At 38.3% G+C, this 27,473-nt stretch overlaps 1 protein-coding gene across 2 annotated transcripts; it reads left to right on the forward strand.

The window, feature by feature from the left end:
- Positions 1 to 1,216: 1,216 nt before the first annotated feature.
- Positions 1,217 to 26,396, forward strand: plp1a (proteolipid protein 1a). Of its 2 annotated transcripts, none has more exons than XM_081383308.1 (7): positions 1,217 to 1,657; positions 6,410 to 6,596; positions 7,102 to 7,258; positions 7,639 to 7,807; positions 9,270 to 9,343; positions 9,471 to 9,536; positions 12,245 to 13,278. In XM_081383308.1, exons 1-7 carry the CDS (start codon positions 1,654 to 1,656, stop codon positions 12,323 to 12,325), a joined length of 738 nt encoding a protein of 245 aa, XP_081239434.1. In that variant the 5' UTR covers positions 1,217 to 1,653; the 3' UTR covers positions 12,326 to 13,278. The 2 variants fall into 2 exon arrangements, with proteins under 2 accessions (XP_081239434.1, XP_081239433.1); XM_081383307.1 differs by lacking the exon at positions 12,245 to 13,278 and adding an exon at positions 25,187 to 26,396 and having other exon boundaries at positions 1,218 to 1,657.
- Positions 26,397 to 27,473: the final 1,077 nt, after the last annotated feature.

A 27,473-nucleotide genomic window follows, 5' to 3' on the forward strand; every position in this document is an offset into this window, starting at 1 on the left:
CAAAGACCGTTGTTATAAATATGAACTTTGGCGTGGATTTTACTGTATACGCACACTCTAAGATCAAATCTGCTTATGTTATAAAATATGCACATTATATAAAAGAGGCCCAGCATTTGATCACTGCATTTATGGAAATCATTTCACTTTTAACAAGCGTTTTTTTCATCATTGCAACATTGCACATCTAATCAACTCCTGACAAACACATTCATTATTATTTGAATTATTACTCAGTGAATGAATGACTGAATGATGCATTTATATACAGTAGTGCTTTCATATGTACTACTGTACACCCAAAGCGCTTTACAATCGCGTCAGAGATCTCTCCTCAAGCATCCACTTTGAGGACGGTGCGCTCACCACACATCAGCTGTCGGTGGAGAGGAGAGAGAGCGATCGAGACAGTTGATGGGGATTATTAGGAGGCCATGATTGGTAAGGGCCAATGGTAAGGGCCAATGGTAAGGGTCAAAGGAGGGAATCTGGCCAGGATACAGGGCTATCACCCCTACTCTTTACGAGAAGTGCCATGTCTTTGGAAGGCTTTTGTCTTTCAAACACATTCAAATGTACACATTCTTATCATTTCATATTTACATGCAATGCTGGGATCCATCTTTTTTGTCAGCAGAACCTTTTTGACCTAATATATTTACTTGAAATACCTCCTGAGATTTTAAGTTAATAAGTTATGTCAATAATAAAATTAAGTCAATATTAATAATAATAAATCACTGACGTCAATTAATGGTCACATGACATGCAGGTAAACAAATAAAATTATTTGTTTTAGGGAGTGTTTTATTCTTGAAATTATTCATTTTAACTTTTATTTTTTTTATGATTTAATTACTTAATATCTTTATTACATTAAACTCACGAACCGCAGTCTGTGAAACTCTGATGTAATGTATTAATGCACTTCATGTTGTTGATAAAGAATGGAATATATTTTCTTTCTCTTTGTATTTTTTTTATTTATTTATTTTTTTTAAATATGGTGCTAGATTATCTGATTCAAATCAATGTGATGAACGAGTTAGGTCAAAGTAATCAAACAGTAGTCAGATTACATTACGTTAAATGTAAAATGTAGGGCATAAAGTTACTAGCTTCATTTTTTTGTCCTGTAACTCGGAATCAGTATTAATGGACTACAATTAGCACTGCTTCTAATTTGATGCTAAAGCAGTTTGAGTGTGAACACTAGAGGTCAGCAGAGAGCCCGATCTCATAGAAATCAACGCAAAACAAGGTTTTAGCTCATTAGCAGTTCCTCTTTCCTCCTTAAGTTGAACTAAATTTAAGGGAAAATAAAATTACAAACACATTAAACTTTGAATTAAATAAAATAAAATTAAGATTTAACACTCATTTGATCACAGAATGAGCTTAATTCTCTGAGCTGAAAGTGGCCTGTAATTCTTTATCAAACCCTTTGCATCTTGAAGCTGCTGATACAGTGTAAATCAGAGGCACTTATTTTAAGCGAGCATGTTTCTGCATCATCATGACCCTGTCAGTCTGCTCCCTGAACTCTGAGCCAGTCCATTGAAGAGACACATTGTTTGTTAAGGCTGTTCTCTGAGTGTGTAGGAGAGACTGAGAGCAGCGTTACACTGAAGCACAGCACTGCTGCCTACAGACATGGGTAAGCTCAGCATTTCTACTCTTTAAAAGGGACGGTTCGCCCTATTTTGTAAATGATTTGAATGAACAATGTTATCTGTAGTTTGATGAACTCAGAGTCACGGTGATACACTTCGAGCTACATATATATACATATTTGAGAGTGTCTGAATGCAATAGATACTAAATTCCTGCACAGGAGAGTTTCTCATAACTAACTTCGTTGATTCATAATTTTAGCTCAGCGTGTTTTGATCTTGTGTTTTAGTGGATGTATAAAGTTAGTTCCTCACACAGGTGTAGATCATAACTTTAACTATGAACATCATTCACTAACACCAATGCTTTTTGAACCGCATATGTCTTATAATTTCAAAACTAATGTGAAATGTTTTGTTTGTGCTGTATTTCTTGAAAATTAAATAGCACTTTGTTTGATATTTGGATATGTCTTAGAATAAATGTGAATGATATCCAAGTTTGTTTGTTTTTTACCTCAATGGAATCAAAATATTTAATTAGGAATCAATAAGAATTGGAATTGTTACATTTCCAATTAAATGTAATAGTGCCGTTTCTGAATAGCTCTGCTGGATATTAGACTTCAAGTTTTTCTTTATCCTTGTGTCTGTAGTAATTCAGAGGATATAGTTTTTTATTAAGTTTAACTAACTTTACATACACTGCTGTTCAAAAAGTGTGGGGTCTGTAAGATTAAAAATAATAATAATTTTGCTCACTAACTAAGGCTGCATTTATCTGATCAAAAATAGTAATATTGTGAAATACTTTTACTGTGTAACCTTTATTCCTGTGATCAAAGCTGAATTTTTAGCATCATTACTCAGTCTTCAGTGTCGCATGATCCTTCAGAAATCATTCTTAGATCATTTCTGATTATTATCAATGTTGAAAACAGTTGTGCTGCTTCATATTACAATTACAGAAATGTCTCGCTGCTTAATGTTTTATAAATGGCACTGCTGAGTCACAACTAGGGTTGAGTATCGTTTGAATTTTAAAGATTCAGATTCTTATCGAGCCCTATAAAAAAAAACTTGGATATCATTCACATTTATTCTAAGTTTAATTGCAAATTATTTCATTGTAACTGAATAACATAAACAAAACTCAACATGCTAAAGAACACTTAAACAAGGAACTTTAGTCTACGTTTTAAAAATACCTTAAAATATATCTAATATATATTTCAAGCATTAAAGACAAGTGAATACTCAGTAATTAAAAAAGAACAAATAAAATTAGCAATCACACAAATAAATACAACTGAACAAAGATACGATTGAAATAAACAGTGTTTTAAGATTTTTGTAATCAAATGTAAAAATAACACCACGTTATGAATAAAATATACATTATAAATATAGTTACAGAAGTTACTCAGTCAAGAACTGTCTTTTGTTGTTTGATTAGCGTTATTATCGAGACGACAGCAGGAATATTAGTCTGCTGTCACTTTAAGAGCTGCGCGGATCCAATATACTGATACACGTGCGTTTTCTTTTCCATCTGTTTACACTTACGATATAACCAAGGATATTTTGACCTGTTTTTGTGTGTATTTGTCCATTCAAGTGCAAAGTGATGCGGAAGAGAACTCAGTTCAGTATTGCGTACAATACAGGATGTCAAGTCAAATCAAGTCACCTTTATTTATATAGCGCTTTTACAATAAAGATTGTTTCAAAGCAGCTTTACAGAGATAACAGGGAAATAATGCAACCAAGTTTGTATGTATGAAATGCGGCGTTCTGTGTGTGTGTTTTGAGAAAACAGCGTGTGAGCCTTCTTGCGCTTGAATGGTTTAAAATCACATTAATATGCACTCAGAGGAATCGATAAGAGGAATCAATTTAATTTTACACTGTAAAAAATTTGCTGTAGTTTTGCAGCTGTTTGCCAGTAACTTACTGTAGATTTAAATTTATGTTATTTACTGGCAACAGTTTGTTCAAAGTTAAATGAACATTAAACATTAACAAGTCTTTGTCTTGAAAAAATTAAATTATAAAATAACAATCTAATGCAAAGCATTCTGGGAACCAGAAATCTTCATCAACCTTTTTCTGTTTTTTTCCTTCAGATTTTGGTTCCCAGAATGCTTTGCATGAGGATGTTATTTTAGTTTTATTCTGTAAAGATAAAGACTTGTTAATGTTTAATGTTCATTTAATTTTGAACAAATTGTTGCCAGTAAATAACATCAATTTAAATCTACAGTAAGTTACTGGCAAGTAGCTGCCAGTAATACTGTAATTTCTACAGATTTTTCTAACAGTGTACAACAAGTATCTGATTCCTCACCTTAAGTATTCGAATGCAGAACTGGAATCGATCTTCGATTCCTAACCCTAGTCACAAAGTATTTAATTAAAAATGTATTATTGCACACGATTATAAAACATAATATTTTAAAATTTAAATAATCAGTGTTGGACAGTAGCGTCGCTACACGTGGTGACGTTACTAGTTTAACTACATTTGGTGCTAGCGTCGCTGTTTTCTGAATCAAATATCTTTTCAATAGCGAAGCTCTTTGTTGAACAAGTAATGCGGTAGCATCCACACAAGCTACATTTTCCCAAGCGTTTCTGAAGCTCAAGCTCACATTTGGAAATACAACTGCTAAGGATCACTGATCCGGGACATTCACAGACCTGTGCTGGCGGTGTAGCCAACAGAAGCACTTCCGTATGACGGTGACTACTACTTCTTTGTGTTTTAGGGTGGTTGGCAACAAGCTCCATCCCAAATCTTCCCCCTCCTCAGTATTGCCTCTGGTTCCTCCCCTAGACTCATTTCAGTCCGGCTGTAGGGCCCGCGGTGGCACCGGCTCTTTGTTTGCTTGTCATTGCTGGCCCTTGTGTGGCATCGAGACAAAGGCTATTGTCAGTGCAGCCACAAAAAGAGACACTCTGGCTCTTGGTCCTCCTTATTTTCTCACACTCCTCATGCCGTGGTACGGAGCAGCTCCGTCGCTCACCCCCACACACACCAGCACATGATCCGGACGGAGGAAGAATCACACACACTTACACCCGTCCGCAGACACACACTCGCGCTCCTCGCTGCAGCTGCTGCTTTGTCGCACTGTTTCAGATTTGGCACATGTGAATAGATATCTGTGAGAGTATGAGCTTTCTATATTGTTTTGGATTTGAATGAGCCCTGTTTGCAGTGTATATTATTAGTCTATATTATTTACTACGCCAAGGTTGAATTCTTAAGCTTAGGGGCCTTGCAGAAGTATAGATGTTTCACTGAGCAGGCGTTACTAATCACACTAACAATTAATCTAATTGTCTATATTTCTAGCACCAGTGCTCCAGAAATTTCTTTTAGGGTTACACTCTTGCTATATGCAACACAAGTTATATTTGTATAGCACTTTTCACAATAATTGTTTCAAAGCAGCTTTACCGAAATCCATGTTTCACGGATGCAATGTCCTTTGGCCCCAATGAATCTAGCATTAAATAAAGAAACCGCATTGGTGGTGAGGTGCTGGAGACCAACCTTGAACGCACCTGACTTTCTCTAGCAACAAAATAGTGTAATTTAACAATAATATATTGCTCTAAGTTAGTACAAGTCATGCGTTTGGTTAAACAATTGAAGTTACTGTCTAAGTACTAAACTACTAAAGTAATATTTATCATCGATGCAGGACTTAACACGTAGCCATTATAGAGATATGAGCTAAAAACTCTAGCCTCCGGGTTTTCAGTCCCAGACTAAAATGCATGATTGAGCTGTTTTAACTGAAAGCATATCTTAAAAATATGTTAGTGCTATTGTTTTGTCTCGAGATGTACACCAAGTAATGTTTTTTTTTCTAAGGCACGTTTATTAAAGCCTTTTAAATGTCCTAATTGAACTAATAAGGCCTAATCCTGACTTAAACCCTGTTTGTGAAACCGGGCCTATAAACTGCACTTTTAAGATGTCTAGATGCAAATGATATTGTGAGATAGCATGTGTACAGGTTTTTGTGGTCAAGTGAATAATGTCTCTGTTTTATCAGAATTAAACAGAACACTGTAAACAAATGATTGTCATTGTAATGGTAAAAGACATAATGACTGGTTAACAGTAAGGTCTATTACTCTATATGGTGGAAAACTGAGATAAATCGAACGGGACGGTTCATGTAATTTAAGGAAAAAAATACAGTAAAATATTGTTAAATTTACAGTGTTAGAAAAAAATCGTAGATTCCCAGAATTGCCTGTGTGATTCTGATTTGTTTCTTAGTTTTTTTTGTCTTTAGCTTTATAAATTAAGGTTTTATGTTCTTATGTATCTTATGTTGTTAAATTAATGTTTATAGAATTGTTTTGCATCATGTGTGTTACCATGATGGTGTTTTTTATTTGTGTGGACTGGACTTTACAGTAAAGTTCTGGCCAGTTTTTACCGTGAATTCAATGAAGGAAATTACTGGTCTTCCAGTCTTTAATCTCATTAATACACTCTGTTAACTTGGATAATTTTAACATTTCTAGAAGAAATACACAATATATCAGCATACCAATGGAAACTAATCTTGCATTTACTAATAATATTTCCAAGAGGAAGCTTTTATAAGCAAACAGCAGAGGGCCTAACACAGAGCCTTGCTGCACCCCATACCTTACTGGTGTCACGTTACACGCTTCCTCTTTTGAACAGAGAATATGATGTGTGAAGGTCTGAATGTCTGATATGGTAGACATTAGCTGACCTTTCATATGCCTTTGTTATGAATCCCCAGGTTGTTATGAATGCTGCATGCGCTGTCTGGGAGGAGTGCCGTACGTCTCTCTCGTGGCCACTCTCCTGTGTTTCTCTGGCATTGCTCTGTTCTGCGGCTGTGGACATCAGGCCCTTACAGAGAGCGAAAGACTCATCGAGACTTACTTCGCCCGGGACCATCAGGACTACATCACCCTAGCGTACCTGTGCGTGCCAGAAGTAGCTCTAGCAACTATGTGCACTTCCAATTTCAGTTGTAAATCAATTTATTCGCCTTTTTAAGGTGTCAAAAGTGAATTTGTGCTAGAATTAGTAGACAATGTTTTATTGTGTGGAACGATCAGTAATTTTAACATCTCTCTCTCTCTCTCTCTCTCTCTCTCTCTCTCTCTCTCTCTCTCTCTCTCTCTCTCTCTCTCTCTCTCTCTCTCTCTCTCTCTCTCTCTCTCTCTCTCTCTCTCTCTCTCTCTCTCTCTCTCTCTCTCTCTCTCTCTCTCTCTCTCTCTCTCTCTCTCTCTCTCTCTCTCTCTCTCTCTCTCTCTCTCTCTCTCTCTCTCTCTCTCTCTCTCTCTCTCTCTCTCTCTCTCTCTCTCTCTCTCCCTCTCCCTCTCCCTCTCCCTCTCCCTCTCCCTCTCCCTCTCCCTCTCCCTCTCCCTCTCCCTCTCCCTCTCCCTCTCCCTCTCCCTCTCCCTCTCCCTCTCCCCCCTGTAGTATAGAGTATTTTCAGTACATTATCTATGTCCTGGCCTCCTTCTTCTTCCTGTACTGTATAGTCCTGCTGGCTGAAGGCTTTTACACCACCAGTGCAGTTCGCCAGTCATTCGGAGAATTTCGTAGTACAGTTTGTGGTCGCTGTCTCAGTACAACGGTGAGTGATTAGAAATGCAGGTTTCAGTTTGCATCGGCTACTTTCCAAAATGCCTCATGTTTAAACACACATGCTTTACTTTCGTCCTGTAAGCAAAATAAAAACATTTTAAGATTTTTTTTACGCTGCACATTTCCATACAATGAATCTATAAAGCTTTCAGAAGCTGTTCAAAAAGTTTATATTTACTGAATTTGTTCCCCTATGTGTATCACTTCTGTATATTCCAAATTAGTGCAAGATTTTCAGATTCATGTTGTGTCATTGATGTTAAACCTGGTGAGATCTATCACTTGAATAAGCATATGTGCATATGTTTTTTATCTGAATAATTGAATTAAAATAAAATGCATTAATATGTGTAATCATTCCTCCCACAGTTCATCGTGATCACTTATGCCCTGGTTGTAGTCTGGTTGCTGGTGTTCTCCCTCTCTGCGATTCCTGTGTATTTCTTCTACAACATGGCAAACACCTGTCAGACCATAAACTTCCTCTCTGAAACTCCCTCCAGCATCAACCAGCTGTGCATTGATGCCAGACAGTACGGTAATGACCCGCCATGCATTCATCTATCTCTCAACAGCTTAGACATCTGATATCGCAGCTCTGTAAGAATGATTAAAGCCCTGTTGATGATGTGCCAGTCTTCTGAAGTGTCCTAATGTTCTCTGGAAAGAAGTGCATGAATACAAACACTTGATTTCACATTTTGCTGCATTCTGAAATGTCCGATCATTTAATTCATGTGAATAGCCACATGAGGTATGGCAAGCCGTTTTACTTTTATTCATTCGCAGGATATGAATTCTTGATAATTACAATTTTCTGATATCAAGAATTTAATTTCATTTAGTAAAAACTATAATTCTTGATAACTGTAATTATATTTTCACTACTTAAGTCACCATAGGCAGCTATTCAAATTCAATTGTTGATATCAAGAATTGATTTCTTAATAGTTGAAATTCCAGTTTCATTGATCAGAAATACAATTATTACTAGTAAAAACCATAATTGTTGAAAAACAAAATAGATCTTACAGTAAAAAATACAACTTTCCTGACATCATAATGTGAATGACAGTTCTTCAAAAGAAATCCATGCGTATGACCTTTTTTTTTCTTAAAGAAAAAAATCTACTTATTAATATTTAAAAATATACTTATTAATATTTAAAAAATATATACTTATTAATATTTATATATATATATATATTAAAAACATCTGACACACACACACATATATATATATATACACACACAAACACACACACATATATATATATATATATATATATATATAAGTTAATATTGCAGAAAAAAAACATAAAACTGGGAATTATATAATAGAGACTGTGTGTCAAAGTCAATCATTTAAGTATCTTAAAATATAAAATATAATAATTTGACCTTTTTGTGACAAGGTGAGGTTCATTTTAGTTGTAAAATGTCATGTGGTGTGTATGCAACCTTGTTTCTCCCACGAAATAAAACATTTTAAAAGATAATTGTGACTTTTTATCTCGCAATTCTGATTTTATTGCTCAAAATTGTGAGAAAAAAAAGTCAGAATTGTGAGATAAAAAGTCGCAATTACCCTTTTGTTTCTGTGGCGGAAACAATCTTCCGTAGGTGTGTCTAAAAATATAATTATTTAATTTATTTAAAAAATATTTCTTGAAATGATTACAGTGTGTACACTCATCTGTGTTCAAGATGTAAGGTGGAAAGTAGGCTACTTGATCGACAATTTAGAGTCATTAAATTTCTTGTAAAAAGTATAAACGTTCATAACTATTAGAAACTAAATACACAGTTACACAATATTATACAATATTTGTCATTGACCCATTTATGTACAATGTGACGGCGCACTTGAAATGCGTAATCTCTGTTCTCTTAACAAACGAACTTGGTATTATTTATACTGACACAAATCTCAATAAAACATCATTGTGCCGTGGTCTCTTTCTTGCTGTGACAGTGTTTCGTGTGTCTGTCTCTCTAAGGTTTACTTCCGTGGAACGCAGTCCCAGGAAAGGTTTGTGGGATGACCCTGGCGAATGTGTGCAAGACAAGAGAGGTAAGATGTCAATCTTCAATGTCTTCCCGTAATTCCTCAGAAAACCTTCCTCAAAGCCGAGCTCAAACATTCAGGCTGCGCAGTGAGTGTACTGGACGTCACGTTTTGTTTCTGACTTGTTTTGCAGTTTTTCTTGACCTATGACCTGTACATCGCTGCCTTCGCTGGAGCGGGGATGACGGTCTTGGCTCTGGTGAGTGTGTGCAGAACTGAACACAATCACAGTGTGTTTTCATGACGCCATTCCCGTAGGTGTTGAGGAATTCTGTCCCTGCATTTATTAAAGGGCTGGCTGTCATTTATTGTGCTCAAATGCCTTGGGTGATTGTGAGAACAGCTTATTTTGCGTTTGGAGGGAGTTTTCAGCGCTGTGGAAATGTCATGACCACACGTGACTTTCTGATATGTCTGATGTTTAAGTTCCTGCGGAGCTTTCTTAAAAAGTGCAATGTGATTTTCATTAAATTAAGCAAAATTTCTCCCACAACCTCAATAATATATTGATAAATAATAATAATAATAAAATAACTCCCACAACCTCATAGCAACAATCAAAAACCATAGGTGTGTGTGTGTGTATGTGTATATATATATATATATATATATATATATATATATATATATATATATATAAAATGTGTGTGTGTGTGTGTTTACATATAAACACACACGCCGCTTTAGCGGCTGTTTCTATGGGCTGCTATGAGAAAGCCGTCCACCATATTGGAACAGTCAAAGCCGGTCCATAAACTGTCGAGAGCAAGTTGAATGTGACTGCTGCCGTGGTTAGTATCAGTTTGTATCAATATCTGCAATAATGTGCAGTAGACTTCAGCAGATGATTTTCATAGAATTTTGTTTATCATGATTAACTCAATACGAGATGAAGGCGTTAGCTGACGTGACAAACCTTGAGTTAATGCATATAAAAACACAAACCAACACAGTCTCACCTGTAAAAGGTTATCCCATTCCTTCTGGAATCTGAAATCTCGGCAGTTTTTACAACCAGAAGCTGCGCAGTGTTGTGGCATCTAAGAAAACTCATTGATTCTTATGGTGCGCGATAACACACTGACTGTTCCAAGATGGCGGACGCGTTGTCATGTCTGGAGCAGACGAATGTGGGATCTACGTATACATATCTATGGTAAAATCCAGAGGTGTCAAGTAACGAAGTACAAATACTTTGTTACCTTACTTAAGTAGAAATTTGGGGTATCTATACTTTACTGGAGTAATTTTTTTTCAGACGGCTTTTTACTTCTACTCCTTACATTTTGTCGCAATTATCTGTACTTTCTACTCCTTACATTTTAAAAATAGCCTCGTTACTCCTATTTAATTTCGGCTTGTCGTCGTAAAAAAAAATAAAAAATTGGCCAATTACACAAACGGTTTAGACCTGACTCCCGCCTACTGAATACACATCGCTAAACTGATTGGCGTTGTGGTGTCTTTCTAACTTATGAGAGGCTGTAGTCACATTTGTTTGTGCGCAGCGCCAAAAGTCCTCCGAAGGAAACCTAGATGCGGTAAGCGAGGGAGATATCGTGGCAAATCGCGTCAGGTAAGCGAGGGAGAAATCATGAGAGAGAGAGAGAGAGAGAGAGAGAGAGAGAGAGAGAGAGAGAGAGAGAGGGTTTTTCCTTACATTACTTTTACTTTTATACTTTAAGTATTTTTGAATTAATTCTTTTTTATACTTTTACTTGAGTATAAAGTTTGAGTTGATACTTCAACTTCTACAGAAGTCTTTTTAAACCCTAGTATCTATACTTCTACCTGAGTAATGAATGTGAATACTTTTGACACCTCTGGTAAAATCTAGGGCTGTGACAATACACCTAACTCACAATACAATACATGATATTGGGTTTATGAGAATGAGACGAGACGATGCTTTAACAATATTTTTAAGAAATCTTCAATGACAAAATATATGACTTGGAAAATAGTCATTTATTTAACTGAAAGTCACAAAATGCAAAACAATTCAGGTGCATTTTGAAATGTTTTAACTAATCTTGGGCTGTGACTTTTACTTGAAAAATTATTCAAGTAATTTTTTTGACAATCTAATATTTTTTTGTAGCAATAAAAATAATGAATAAAAAACAAGTAATAAAAACTCAGTGAGTGTTTTAGCCCAATTTTCTGACGTCATGGGATCACAACACTAAGAGATAGTAAATCCTTTCCTGGATTTTTTTTGCGCGTTCCCGAGATTAGACCTTCCTTAACATAATGCCGAAAACCCGAAGTCTCTAGGTGGTCTGGTTGAGGAGTAGATAGAAGTGCAAGATTGGTGCGCACAGACAGAACAGAAATCATGAGTTAACAATCGCAATTTTGTCTGGTGGAAAATTGCACTAAAAAGTTAATAATAGCCTTTAAAATACCTTAAAATACATATATAATAACAATTAGGCAATCATAATTGGATCAAATAAATTATCAAAAGCAAGTTATCATATGGTTTTATTGAACAACACTAATAAAATGCATATTGTAATCATAATAAAGTTATGTATATTATGTATTATAACAAATGCCTGCAGTGGATGCCAACAGCCTGGCGTTTGTTGTTGTTACACTTTACAGCAGATCGAATCCTTGTTTCATTTTGACCAAACAACATTTAACCTTGTTTTCACCAAACAACATTTAATTTCTAATGTCCTCATAATCTTTAATATTTGGCAACTTATTTATGATAGAAATGCTACAGCGAGGGTTTTAAACTTAAACTCGTCATGCTGATATTGCAAGCTTTTCAACTCAACAAGAAATATCATCACGTTTTAATATAGCTTTGTGGGTTGGGTTTTTCTGATTGGTTTCTTGTCACTGGGTCTTATTCATATTTATTATCTTTTGTTTCTGTCTTTCTCTCTTCAGCTCACATATACTGTGTCCACCACCTATAACTTTGCGGTTCTGCGGTATCTGGGGAGGAAAGGCATCAGTCCGCGGTGCTAACGCATCTTCTGTCCTGGGGTCCACTGGTCCCTCTACCCTCAATAACAGCACCATATCTCATCTCCTGCTTTTCCACAACACCGTTTCCTGACTGTCTTTTACATTTTTGGATGTAAAGGCTTAGATTTTGGAATCTTTTCTCCAAACTATCTTTCAACTAATTTTTCCACCTATACCCCTCCCGTCCACCAGGGGAAGTATTCTGCCTTCAAGACTTCTGGGACATTATAATTGTGTTAACGTAACAAAACGGGTGTGCAAAAGATCCATGTATTTTATCAGTCTTGTGCTGCCACACAGAATGACGGCAGGTGTAGTTTTGGTCTCAGTCGCCTCACGAGTAGTTGTTTTTATCATGTTTTCAAGCCAACTTTACCAATATTCTTCTTCAACAGTACACAACTAAACTGCATAGTCAACTTAATTATGACCTAGCCTAGGCCTATATAGTGATTTTGAAGTTGAAATTGAAATTGTGTATAACACATAACACTGACTGTATAATATTTATGTATGGGGTAATGTATTTTGAGTTTTGATCATTTTACCGGGCTAGTTTTGTTACACAGACCTGGCGACTCTGACCATCATGCCAACACGACTTGAAGTCAACTATAAGTATTGGATTCCATTTTTACCCTTTTTTATTTTTTGTTTTTGAGATATGATACTAGATCATAGATATATGTACATAGATGCTTCATTAGTGGCTGTTTCTGAGACGCCATACGTAAGAGGTCCGCCATATTGGAACAGTCAAAGGCGGTCCGTGAACATTTGTGAGCAAGTTAACTGGGCGTCTGTAACTGTAGTTAGATGCATGTATGAATATCTACATATGTAATAAACTTCAGCAGATGATTTTGCTAAACTAACACAATACAACAAGATGAAAGCGTCAGCTAACATGACATTAAAAAGTTACCGTAATATAAGTAAAAACATTGAGACATAAAAACGCAAACCAACACATTCTCATCTGTGAAAGGTTCTCCTGTTTCTTCAGGAATTAAAATCTCAGCAGTTTCACAGCGAGAAGCTGCGCAATGTTGTGGCACCATTGGCCCTGTTTACTCCTGGTATTAAGGAGTGTTTTGTTAATCTCTTTTGTCCACTTTCAACCACTTCTGTCCTGATTTCTTCGAGGGGAGGGTCTATGGGCAGGAAATGTATGGGTTTTCAGATCTTTCAATCTAATGGACAAAATAAGCTCACGCAATTTACAAATGAACACGCCTGGAGATGACGGAGAAACGCACAGAGATCATCATCTTTCGTATCTGCTCTGACAGCCGCTAGATCCGCACTCCGAACGCTGTGAGTGTTAGAAACCAGGAATGGTGAGAGAACATTGTGCTTGGTCCTTTTTTTCCTCTTCAAATCAAACTTGGTTAAAGTTTGAGTCCCGTCTGGCTAGCGCTCTTCCCATAATGTTTACGAATTAGGTCAGTAGGTGGAGAGAAGTCGGTCTTTTGTGTCTGTTCGAATACATTCAATCACATGAGTGTTTACACTACGAAAGCAATCCGGACTAATGAGTTTTCAACTACCTCTGGAAGTGGTGGAAAGTGGACAAGCTCTAAGCGTTTTAGACTCTGTTTACTCCTATATTTAGCATCGCCTACTTGTGATCCGATCGACCAAAACACATCTTAATACCAGGAGTAAACAGGGCCTTTGATTCTTACGGTTTGAGATGAAACGCTGACCGATCCAAGATGGCTGGAGCGTCAACGTGTCTGAAGCGGAAATATATATATATATTTGACAGTCAAGGACACTGTAAAATAAAGTGTTATCAAGGTTTTTTTGAGGATCTAAAAATCTGATGTTATGGTACTACTACCCAATGGTTTTGTTGGTAACACTTTATTTTACAGTGTCCTTGTTACACACGTTACATGTAGTCTCAATAGTAATTACTATACATTATGCATAATTACATGCAACTAATCCAAAACCAATCCTAACCCTATAGGAAGTACATGTAGTTAATTAATATTACTCACTACTTAAATGTATGATTAACACGGACACCTTAAAATAAAGTGTAACCAAAACCTCTCATGGTGATGGCTGGTTTCCATGATGACCATCCCTCACATCTGGTTGCCATGGAGAGAGAGACAACAATGTGTGACCCCAGCACTTTTTTTTTTCTCACAGTCTCTTGAAAGGACTGAGTAAAGCCTAAACAATGGACCAGCCCCTCTTTGTTGGAGGAAAGCCCACGCCACAGGGGTCAGTTTACGCGTCAGAAGATATCGCCCACTTACAAAGAGGCTTCTGGGACTTTTTAGCCGCTCGAATAAAAGCCTGTGCACAGATGGGGCTAATGATGTCTGATGCTGCAGAGGGTGTCCGTGCTAATAGTGTTTCACGCCTGGGATAATCCACTCAAAACTGAGAGCAAAAATGTAGAAAACAAAAATGAACAAAAAGCATTCTTCTCAGCCGTAGCTTAATTTTGTTTTTCGTTTTCTGTTATAGGTTGTTGTTGTTTTTTTCAAAACAGAAGTTAACCAATTCAGGGATTGATTATTTGAACATATTTTTTATAATGAAAGTATTTTGTTGGCTGCTTGATCGCCCCCTAGTGTTTGGTGACAGCAGAGTTTTAGAGTAGATTTAAAGCAGTAGTTCACCTAAATAGTTCACAAATGAAACCGGTCATCAGTGAATCGCCATTACGTCGTTTCAAACCGCCTCACTAAAAAACAATGTTAGGCAGAATGAAGTATGTACTTTTGCACTATAATCCAAGTCTTCTGAAGTCACACGAAACATAAGATTGCTTTATTTATTGCCCTTGAAAAACATGCCCTTTAACATGGCTTTTAAATCTCATTTGTGCTTCCTTGTATTCAGATTTGGCTCAATGCAATTTTAAGAGTAATTTAAAAAAAGCAATTTTGTCAAGATCAATCATAGAAGACTTGAAATTATATGGACTACTTTAATGATGCTCTTATGTGTTGATGGAGCTTTGTCCTGCTATTGCTGTTTGAAAAAGAGCAGTGTGAACATTCTTCGAAATATCTCCTGTTGTGTTCCACAGTAAAAATATAGTCAAGTCGTCACATTTGTTTATATAGAGCTTCATATAAGGATTGTGTCAAAGCAGCTTCACATTAATAAACAGGAAAGTAACAGTGTTAGGGCTTGTTCAGTGAGATGTAGGTCAGTGGAATAAAAAAAGCGCAAGGTCTAGAAACATATTTTTTAAAAGTTAAACTTAATTTAACTTGAGCGACGTGTTTTTAGAACGGCATGTTTTTAGAACACTGTTTCTTTAGAATGCTGCATTTTTAGAACGCCACATCTTTAGAACGCTGTCTTGTCTTTAGAATGCTGTTTCTTTAGAATGCTATTTTTAGAACGCCACATCTTTAGAACGCTGTCTTGTCTTTAGAATGCTGTTTCTTTAGAATGCTATTTTTTGAATGCTGCATCTTTAGAACACCTGTCTTTTGAACGCTGTCTTGTCTTTAGAACGCTGTTTTTAGAATGCTGTGTCTTTAGAACGCTGTTTTTAGAACGCCGTGTCTTTAGAACGCCGTGTCTTTAGAAAGCCGTGTTTTTAGAATTCTGTGTTTTTAGAATGCTGTCTTTAAAACGCTACGCTGTGTCTTTAGAATGCCATGTTTTTAGAACACTGTTTTTAGAACGCCGTGTTTTTAGAATGCCGTGTTTTAGAACACTGTCTTTAGAACGCTACGCTGTGTCTTTAGAATGCCATGTTTTTAGAACACTGTCTTTAGAACGCCGCATCTTTTGAACGCTGTCTTGTGTTTAGAACGCTGTGTCTTTAGAACGCTGTATTTAGAACGCCGTGTCTTTAGAACGCTGTTTTTAGAACGCCGTGTTTTTAGAATGCTGTGTTTTTAGAACGCTGTGTTTTTAGAACACTGTCTTTAGAACGCCGTGTTTTTAGAATGCCGTGTTTTTAGAACGCTGTGTCTTTAGAACACTGTCTTTAGAACGCTGTGTTTTTAGAACGCCTCATCTTTAGAACGCCACGCTGTGTCTTTAGAATGCCATGTTTTTAGAACACTGTCTTTAGAACGCCGAATCTTTTGAACGCTGTCTTGTCTTTAGAGCGCTGTCTTTAGAGCGCTGTCTTTAGAACGCTGTCTTTAGAACGCTGTTTTTAGAACGGCGTGTCTTTAGAACGCTGTTTTTAGAACGCCATGTCTTTAGAACGCTGTTTTTAGAACGCCGTGTTTTTAGAATGCCGTGTTTTTAGAACGCCTCATCTTTAGAACGCTACGCTGTGTCTTTAGAATGCCATGTTTTTAAAACACTGTCTTTAGAACGCCAAATCTTTAGAACGCTGTCTTGTCTTTAGAACGGCACATCTTTAGAACAGTGTCTTTAGAACGCCGTGTTTTTAGAATGCCTTGTCTTTAGAACGCCGTGTTTTTAGAGCACCCTGTCTTTAGAACGCTACGCTGCGTCTTTAGAATGCTACGCTGTGTTTTTGAACGCTATGCTGTTTTAATAATGCCGTGTAGAACGCTACACTGTGTTTTTAGAATGCCGTGTAAAATGCAAGAAAATGTTTTTAGAACGCTGTGTTTTTAGAACACTGTCTTTAGAACGCCGTGTTTTTAGAATGCCGTGTTTTTAGAACGCTGTGTCTTTAGAACACTGTCTTTAGAACGCTGTGTTTTTAGAACGCCTCATCTTTAGAACGCCACGCTGTGTCTTTAGAATGCCATGTTTTTAGAACACTGTCTTTAGAACGCCGAATCTTTTGAACGCTGTCTTGTCTTTAGAGCGCTGTCTTTAGAGCGCTGTCTTTAGAACGCTGTTTTTAGAACGGCGTGTCTTTAGAACGCTGTTTTTAGAACGCCATGTCTTTAGAACGCTGTTTTTAGAACGCCGTGTTTTTAGAATGCCGTGTTTTTAGAACGCCTCATCTTTAGAACGCTACGCTGTGTCTTTAGAATGCCATGTTTTTAAAACACTGTCTTTAGAACGCCAAATCTTTAGAACGCTGTCTTGTCTTTAGAACGGCACATCTTTAGAACAGTGTCTTTAGAACGCCGTGTTTTTAGAATGCCTTGTCTTTAGAACGCCGTGTTTTTAGAGCACCCTGTCTTTAGAACGCTACGCTGCGTCTTTAGAATGCTACGCTGTGTTTTTGAACGCTATGCTGTTTTAATAATGCCGTGTAGAACGCTACACTGTGTTTTTAGAATGCCGTGTAGAACGCTACGCTGTGTTTTTAGAATGCCGTGTAGAACGCTACGCTGTGTTTTTAGAATGCCGTGTAGAACGCTACTCTGTGTTTTTAGAATGCCGTGTAGAACGCTACTCTGTGTTTTTAGAATGCCGTGTAGAACGCTACTCTGTGTTTTTAGAATGCCGTGTAGAACGCTACTCTGTGTTTTTAGAATGCCGTGTAGAACGCTACTCTGTGTTTTTAGAATGCCGTGTAGAACGCTACTCTGTGTTTTTAGAATGCCGTGTAGAACGCTACTCTGTGTTTTTAGAATGCCGTGTAGAACGCTACTCTGTGTTTTTAGAATGCCGTGTAGAACGCTACGCTGTGTTTTTAGAATGCCGTGTAGAACGCTACTCTGTGTTTTTAGAATGCCGTGTAGAACGCTACTCTGTGTTTTTAGAATGCCGTGTAGAACGCTACTCTGTGTTTTTAGAATGCCGTGTAGAACGCTACACTGTGTTTTTAGAATGCCGTGTAGAACTCTACACTGTGTTTTTAGAATGCCGTGTACAACGCTACTCTGTGTTTTTAGAATGCCGTGTAGAACGCTACTCTGTGTTTTTAGAATGCCGTGTAGAACGCTACTCTGTGTTTTTAGAATGCCGTGTAGATCGCTACTCTGTGTTTTTAGAATGCCGTGTAGAACGCTACTCTGTGTTTTTAGAATGCCGTGTAGAACGCTACTCTGTGTTTTTAGAATGCCGTGTAGAACGCTACTCTGTGTTTTTAGAATGCCGTGTAGAACGCTACACTGTGTTTTTAGAATGCCGTGTAGAACGCTACTCTGTGTTTTTAGAATGCCGTGTAGAACGCTACTCTGTGTTTTTAGAATGCCGTGTAGAACGCTACTCTGTGTTTTTAGAATGCCGTGTAGAACGCTACACTGTGTTTTTAGAATGCCGTGTAGAACGCTACGCTGTGTTTTTAGAATGCCGTGTAGAACTCTACACTGTGTTTTTAGAATGCCGTGTACAACGCTACACTGTGTTTTTAGAATGCCGTGTAGAACGCTACTCTGTGTTTTTAGAATGCCGTGTAGAACTCTACACTGTGTTTTTAGAATGCCGTGTACAACGCTACACTGTGTTTTTAGAATGCCGTGTAGAACGCTACTCTGTGTTTTTAGAATGCCGTGTAGAACGCTACTCTGTGTTTTTAGAATGCCGTGTAGAACGCTACTCTGTGTTTTTAGAATGCCGTGTAGAACGCTACTCTGTGTTTTTAGAATGCCGTGTAGAACGCTACTCTGTGTTTTTAGAATGCCGTGTAGAACGCTACACTGTGTTTTTAGAATGCCGTGTAGAACGCTACGCTGTGTTTTTAGAATGCCGTGTAGAACTCTACACTGTGTTTTTAGAATGCCGTGTACAACGCTACACTGTGTTTTTAGAATGCCGTGTAGAACGCTACTCTGTGTTTTTAGAATGCCGTGTAGAACTCTACACTGTGTTTTTAGAATGCCGTGTACAACGCTACACTGTGTTTTTAGAATGCCGTGTAGAACGCTACTCTGTGTTTTTAGAATGCCGTGTAGAACGCTACTCTGTGTTTTTAGAATGCCGTGTACAACGCTACACTTTGTTTTTAGAATGCCGTGTACAACGCTACACTGTGTTTTTAGAATGCCGTGTAGAACGCTACTCTGTGTTTTTAGAATGCCGTGTAGAACGCTACTCTGTGTTTTTAGAATGCCGTGTAGAACGCTACACTTTGTTTTTAGAATGCCGTGTAGAACGCTACACTTTGTTTTTAGAATGCCGTGTAGAATGCTACGTTGTTTTTAGAATGCCGTGTAGAACGCTACACTGTTTTTAGAATGCCGTGTAGAACGCTACACTTTGTTTTTAGAATGCCGTGTAGAATGCTACGTTGTTTTTAGAATGCCGTGTAGAACGCTACTCTGTGTTTTTAGAATGCCGTGTAGAACGCTACACTTTGTTTTTAGAATGCCGTGTAGAACGCTACTCTGTGTTTTTAGAATGCCGTGTAGAACGCTACACTGTGTTTTTAGAATGCCTCGTAGAATGCTACGTTGTTTTTAGAATGCCGTGTAGAACGCTACGCTGTTTTTAGAATGCCGTGTAGAACGCTACGCTGTGTTTTTAGAATGCCGTGTAGAACGCTACGCTGTGTTTTTAGAATGCCGTGTAGAACGCTACTCTGTGTTTTTAGAATGCCGTGTAGAACGCTACTCTGTGTTTTTAGAATGCCGTGTAGAACGCTACTCTGTGTTTTTAGAATGCCGTGTAGAACGCTACTCTGTGTTTTTAGAATGCCGTGTAGAACGCTACGCTGTGTTTTTAGAATGCCGTGTAGAACGCTACTCTGTGTTTTTAGAATGCCGTGTAGAACGCTACTCTGTGTTTTTAGAATGCCGTGTAGAACGTTACACTGTGTTTTTAGAATGCCGTGTAGAACTCTACACTGTGTTTTTAGAATGCCGTGTACAACGCTACACTGTGTTTTTAGAATGCCGTGTAGAACGCTTCTCTGTGTTTTTAGAATGCCGTGTACAACGCTACTCTGTGTTTTTAGAATGCCGTGTAGAACGCTACGCTGTGTTTTTAGAATGCCGTGTAGATCGCTACTCTGTGTTTTTAGAATGCCGTGTAGAACGCTACTCTGTGTTTTTAGAATGCCGTGTAGAACACTACTCTGTGTTTTTAGAATGCCGTGTAGAACGCTACTCTGTGTTTTTAGAATGCCGTGTAGAACGCTACACTGTGTTTTTAGAATGCCGTGTAGAACGCTACTCTGTGTTTTTAGAATGCCGTGTAGAACGCTACTCTTTGTTTTTAGAATGCCGTGTAGAACGCTACTGTGTTTTTAGAATGCCGTGTAGAACGCTACACTGTGTTTTTAGAATGCCGTGTAGAACGCTACGCTGTGTTTTTAGAATGCCGTGTAGAACTCTACACTGTGTTTTTAGAATGCCGTGTACAACGCTACACTGTGTTTTTAGAATGCCGTGTAGAACGCTACTCTGTGTTTTTAGAATGCCGTGTAGAACTCTACACTGTGTTTTTAGAATGCCGTGTACAACGCTACACTGTGTTTTTAGAATGCCGTGTAGAACGCTACTCTGTGTTTTTAGAATGCCGTGTAGAACGCTACTCTGTGTTTTTAGAATGCCGTGTAGAACGCTACTCTGTGTTTTTAGAATGCCGTGTAGAACGCTACACTGTGTTTTTAGAATGCCGTGTACAACGCTACACTGTGTTTTTAGAATGCCGTGTAGAACGCTACGCTGTGTTTTTAGAATGCTGTGTAGAACTCTACACTGTGTTTTTAGAATGCCGTGTACAACGCTACACTGTGTTTTTAGAATGCCGTGTAGAACGCTACTCTGTGTTTTTAGAATGCCGTGTAGAACGCTACTCTGTGTTTTTAGAATGCCGTGTACAACGCTACACTTTGTTTTTAGAATGCCGTGTAGAACGCTACTCTGTGTTTTTAGAATGCCGTGTAGAACGCTACACTTTGTTTTTAGAATGCCGTGTAGAACTCTACACTGTGTTTTTAGAATGCCGTGTACAACGCTACACTGTGTTTTTAGAATGCCGTGTAGAACGCTTCTCTGTGTTTTTAGAATGCCGTGTACAACGCTACTCTGTGTTTTTAGAATGCCGTGTAGAACGCTACGCTGTGTTTTTAGAATGCCGTGTAGATCGCTACTCTGTGTTTTTAGAATGCCGTGTAGAACGCTACTCTGTGTTTTTAGAATGCCGTGTAGAACACTACTCTGTGTTTTTAGAATGCCGTGTAGAACGCTACTCTGTGTTTTTAGAATGCCGTGTAGAACGCTACACTGTGTTTTTAGAATGCCGTGTAGAACGCTACTCTGTGTTTTTAGAATGCCGTGTAGAACGCTACTCTTTGTTTTTAGAATGCCGTGTAGAACGCTACTGTGTTTTTAGAATGCCGTGTAGAACGCTACACTGTGTTTTTAGAATGCCGTGTAGAACGCTACGCTGTGTTTTTAGAATGCCGTGTAGAACTCTACACTGTGTTTTTAGAATGCCGTGTACAACGCTACACTGTGTTTTTAGAATGCCGTGTAGAACGCTACTCTGTGTTTTTAGAATGCCGTGTAGAACTCTACACTGTGTTTTTAGAATGCCGTGTACAACGCTACACTGTGTTTTTAGAATGCCGTGTAGAACGCTACTCTGTGTTTTTAGAATGCCGTGTAGAACGCTACTCTGTGTTTTTAGAATGCCGTGTAGAACGCTACTCTGTGTTTTTAGAATGCCGTGTAGAACGCTACACTGTGTTTTTAGAATGCCGTGTACAACGCTACACTGTGTTTTTAGAATGCCGTGTAGAAGGCTACGCTGTGTTTTTAGAATGCTGTGTAGAACTCTACACTGTGTTTTTAGAATGCCGTGTACAACGCTACACTGTGTTTTTAGAATGCCGTGTAGAACGCTACTCTGTGTTTTTAGAATGCCGTGTAGAACGCTACTCTGTGTTTTTAGAATGCCGTGTACAACGCTACACTTTGTTTTTAGAATGCCGTGTAGAACGCTACTCTGTGTTTTTAGAATGCCGTGTAGAACGCTACACTTTGTTTTTAGAATGCCGTGTAGAACGCTACACTTTGTTTTTAGAATGCCGTGTAGAATGCTACGTTGTTTTTAGAATGCCGTGTAGAACGCTACACTGTGTTTTTAGAATGCCGTGTAGAACGCTACACTTTGTTTTTAGAATGCCGTGTAGAATGCTACGTTGTTTTTAGAATGCCGTGTAGAACGCTACTCTGTGTTTTTAGAATGCCGTGTAGAACGCTACACTGTGTTTTTAGAATGCCGTGTAGAACGCTACACTGTGTTTTTAGAATGCCTCGTAGAATGCTACGTTGTTTTTAGAATGCCGTGTAGAACGCTACGCTGTGTTTAGAATGCCGTGTAGAACGCTACCCTGTGTTTAGAATGCCGTGTAGAACGCTACACTGTGTTTTTAGAATGCCGTGTAGAACGCTACACTTTGTTTTTAGAATGCCGTGTAGAATGCTACGTTGTTTTTAGAATGCCGTGTAGAACGCTACTCTGTGTTTTTAGAATGCCGTGTAGAACGCTACTCTGTGTTTTTAGAATGCCGTGTAGAACGCTACTCTGTGTTTTTAGAATGCCGTGTAGAACGCTACTCTGTGTTTTTAGAATGCCGTGTAGAACGCTACTCTGTGTTTTTAGAATGCCGTGTAGAACGCTACACTGTGTTTTTAGAATGCCGTGTAGAACTCTACACTGTGTTTTTAGAATGCCGTGTACAACGCTACACTGTTTTTAGAATGCCGTGTAGAACGCTACTCTGTGTTTTTAGAATGCCGTGTAGAACGCTACTCTGTGTTTTTAGAATGCCGTGTAGAACGCTACGCTGTGTTTTTAGAATGCCGTGTAGATCGCTACTCTGTGTTTTTAGAATGCCGTGTAGAACGCTACTCTGTGTTTTTAGAATGCCGTGTAGAACGCTACTCTGTGTTTTTAGAATGCCGTGTAGAACGCTACTCTGTGTTTTTAGAATGCCGTGTAGAACGCTACACTGTGTTTTTAGAATGCCGTGTAGAACGCTACTCTGTGTTTTTAGAATGCCGTGTAGAACGCTACTCTGTGTTTTTAGAATGCCGTGTAGAACGCTACTCTGTGTTTTTAGAATGCCGTGTAGAACGCTACTCTGTGTTTTTAGAATGCCGTGTAGAACGCTACGCTGTGTTTTTAGAATGCCGTGTAGAACTCTACACTGTGTTTTTAGAATGCCGTGTACAACGCTACACTGTGTTTTTAGAATGCCGTGTAGAACGCTACTCTGTGTTTTTAGAATGCCGTGTAGAACTCTACACTGTGTTTTTAGAATGCCGTGTACAACGCTACACTGTGTTTTTAGAATGCCGTGTAGAACGCTACTCTGTGTTTTTAGAATGCCGTGTAGAACGCTACTCTGTGTTTTTAGAATGCCGTGTACAACGCTACACTTTGTTTTTAGAATGCCGTGTACAACGCTACACTGTGTTTTTAGAATGCCGTGTAGAACGCTACTCTGTGTTTTTAGAATGCCGTGTACAACGCTACACTGTGTTTTTAGAATGCCGTGTACAACGCTACACTGTGTTTTTAGAATGCCGTGTAGAACGCTACTCTGTGTTTTTAGAATGCCGTGTAGAACGCTACTCTGTGTTTTTAGAATGCCGTGTACAACGCTACACTGTGTTTTTAGAATGCCGTGTACAACGCTACACTGTGTTTTTAGAATGCCGTGTAGAACGCTACACTGTGTTTTTAGAATGCCGTGTAGAACGCTACTCTGTGTTTTTAGAATGCCGTGTAGAACTCTACACTGTGTTTTTAGAATGCCGTGTACAACGCTACACTGTGTTTTTAGAATGCCGTGTAGAATGCTACGTTGTTTTTAGAATGCCGTGTAGAACGCTACACTGTGTTTTTAGAATGCCGTGTAGAACGCTACACTTTGTTTTTAGAATGCCGTGTAGAATGCTACGTTGTTTTTAGAATGCCGTGTAGAACGCTACTCTGTGTTTTTAGAATGCCGTGTAGAACGCTACACTTTGTTTTTAGAATGCCGTGTAGAACGCTACTCTGTGTTTTTAGAATGCCGTGTAGAACGCTACACTGTGTTTTTAGAATGCCGTGTAGAATGCTACTCTGTGTTTTTAGAATGCCGTGTAGAACGCTACACTGTGTTTTTAGAATGCCGTGTAGAACGCTACTCTGTGTTTTTAGAATGCCTCGTAGAATGCTACGTTGTTTTTAGAATGCCGTGTAGAACGCTACTCTGTGTTTTTAGAATGCCGTGTAGAACGCTACACTGTGTTTTTAGAATGCCGTGTAGAACGCTACGCTGTGTTTAGAATGCCGTGTAGAACGCTACCCTGTGTTTAGAAGGCAGTGTAGAACACTACGCTGTGTTTAACGTTTTTAGAAGCAGCTTCACATTAATAAACAGGAAAATAACAGTGTTATGGCTTGCCCATGCGGGTTGCTGTTAAAAACGCGAGATGTAGGTCAGTGGACCAAAAAAAAATGCAAGGTCTAGGAACACAATTTTTAAAGTTGAATTTAGTTTACTTAAGTGTATTTAGAATGCTGTGTTTAGAATGCCACACTGTGTCTTTAGAATGCTACGCTGTTTTTAGAACGCCATCATGTCTTAAGAACAGCTCTCAGAAGACAGTGTTATTATTCAGCTCAATTCAGTAAAAGTTTTATTCTCATCCAATAGTGTCAAATTGATAACATTACTGAATTAATTGTCTTTGAAAAGGTGACGGTGGCAGGGGACCAAAACAAAAATAACGTTTGGAACGACAAGTGACTGCGACAAATATCTGAACCGTGAACTATTTTGTTATGTAACTCTAATTATCAGGAGATTATTATTGTAGTTATTGTATAACGCTTTCTTTTGCTTCAATTAATCAGTGATTTCTCTTTATTCAAAGGACTTTTTTTCAGTTTGTTTATTAGTAGCACTAACAATATTTACTAGATTTCTGTGTCCAGACTCTCACTGCTTTGCTCAGCTCAGGTTTCACAGGATGCACAGTACTGTAAAAACAGCTGAAATAAAGGTCAAAGCCTTGAGTTGTGTGTTAATGTGTGTTCTGTTATTCATAGATTCACTGTCCCCTGCATCTCTCAGCATGGCAGCTTGTGTTAGCAGAGCGTGATCGCAGAGAGAAGCAGGAGAGGAGACTGCACGCGCTCTTCGGGCGAGTGTTAGATGAGCACAGAGGAACCCTGCGCTCCCCTTACGATCTACACACACCAGATGTGTGACTCCAGAAGAAGATCCTGACTGAGGACAGCCAAAACATATTGAGTTAACGTTATAAACCAAACACTGTATTTGAGTTACTAAGATTGTTACCTGGCTAAACAGGAAAGAGCCTTTTGTTTGACATGTTTAAAACAATGATAGTCTATGAGTTAAAGCATAAACCACACATTATACGATTGCTGTTGCAGTTTGTTTATTCGTCGCATTGGATTCTTGCAAACTAAAGCAGTCTTGACCTCCTTATTGCATCGGAGTAGATGATGTGAAACAGACATTTGTGGTCCAGACATTTTCAGGGATTATAACACAATCCCTGCTTTCCAAACACTCATTTGGTCCATTTAAAGACGTTGGTTTGCATGTCAGTGAATACAGGATTGATTGAACACTACAGTACCTTGTACCAATCACACGGTAAAAACTGGCAGTCAGTATTCAATGCAGTAATGCCCTTAATTCACCACACTTCATCCCCCACAGTTGAAAAATAATGAAAAATACAGTATTATTAATGCGATTCAATACTCCTGTGAACTGTAACATGATCAATACTGTGTCAGGAACAGCTCGGGTGAATCTCACCAAAAACATCCAGGATACACTTCACCACCAAATTATATATATATAGCCTATATATATACACACACACACACACACACACACACACACACACACACACACACACACACACACACACACATATGCCATTCCATCCGTTTCTAGATTTTCATTACTATACTAGAGAAATTGCAAATGAGAATTTTGAGAGGGAAAAAATGTTTAATTGTCATAAAATCAGAATGCAATAGTTTTAATAAATAGACTTCATTTCTTTCTTGTTGCTCTTGTGGTGGAAATGACCTGCACATTTCTCTGTGAGATTCACCTGCTTATTGCAAAGCTTTAGTTCACATATCAAGTTGTCATTTCGACTGACTAATCAAAAGACTTCTGTAACAAAGACACACGTCCAACAGTTGCACTTCTGCATCTGTGTGGAGAATCTTTCCATCGTGTAACCGAGAGCTGACGTAACATTTCCTCTCTGTAAACCCAGACGTTTGGTACCTTTATTAGCTGGAAAACACTATCCAGTATCAGAATGAAGAAGTTCAGCAGTTTGTGTAGAGGAAACACAGTGTTGCATCTATTTCCATTTCACAGTGTACCAACAACCATGTGACGTCCGTCAACAAAAACTAAGTAACAACAACCAATGTCTTGTGTTTTACATGTATAGCAGGCAAGCGGAGGTGTGTAAACAGAAACACGGCTACATGTGACGCATTAATGCCAGTGACAGAACGCTGTCAGAACATCAGCTCTCTCTGGTTATACTGAGAGCTGTAGCAGTACAGGTGTAGAAAACATTCATATTGGGCGGAAAGCACTAGGAAATGAGTCAATATTATAAAAGATAGAAGTGAAATAAGTACCTATTAAATGCACTAAAATAAAAAGTGCCCTCTAATCAGGGTCAAAAGTCAGTGCAAGATACTGGGTACCATGTGCTTTGGTTTCATCTCAACACTGAACTGAAACTGAGGAAAGGATGGATGCGAGTGCATTGATCAGCTGACCTCTCCGAGTCTGTCCACGGGTGTTGTTAAGAAGCGAACTGCGTCTGTCTAAGCAACGCTCCCGAGAGTCCTTCAGAGAGACAGATGTGATGCTAAAGCCCAGAGTACACTGCTCTTCTTACACGCGTGAGCTTACGCCACTTCATACTGCGCTCTGGGAAGTTTCATCTTCGTCCAGCGTCTGCGCTATTTTTCTCCACAAGTTATGAGCGTTAAAAATGACTTTGTATTCTTTTGTTTTTGTTCCGTCTTTTTAGTATGGAAGCTTGTTTCCGCCACAGAATAAAACATTTTAAAAGATAATTGCGACTTTTTATCTCACAATTGCAAGTTTACGACTTTATATCTCGCAGTTCTGAAAAATAAAGTCAGAATTGCAAGAAATAGCCTAAACTCGCAATTGTGAGATAAAAAGATAAAGATAAAATACTTTTTTCCTCAGGATTGCAGGTTTATATCACACAATTGCGACTTTATATCACACAATTCTGACTATAACACACAATTGCAACTTTATATCACACAATTGCGACTTTATATCACA

The sequence above is a fragment of the Scardinius erythrophthalmus genome, assembly GCF_964197995.2.
Source record: "Scardinius erythrophthalmus genome assembly, chromosome: 13".
Taxonomy (NCBI): Eukaryota; Metazoa; Chordata; class Actinopteri; order Cypriniformes; family Leuciscidae; genus Scardinius; species Scardinius erythrophthalmus.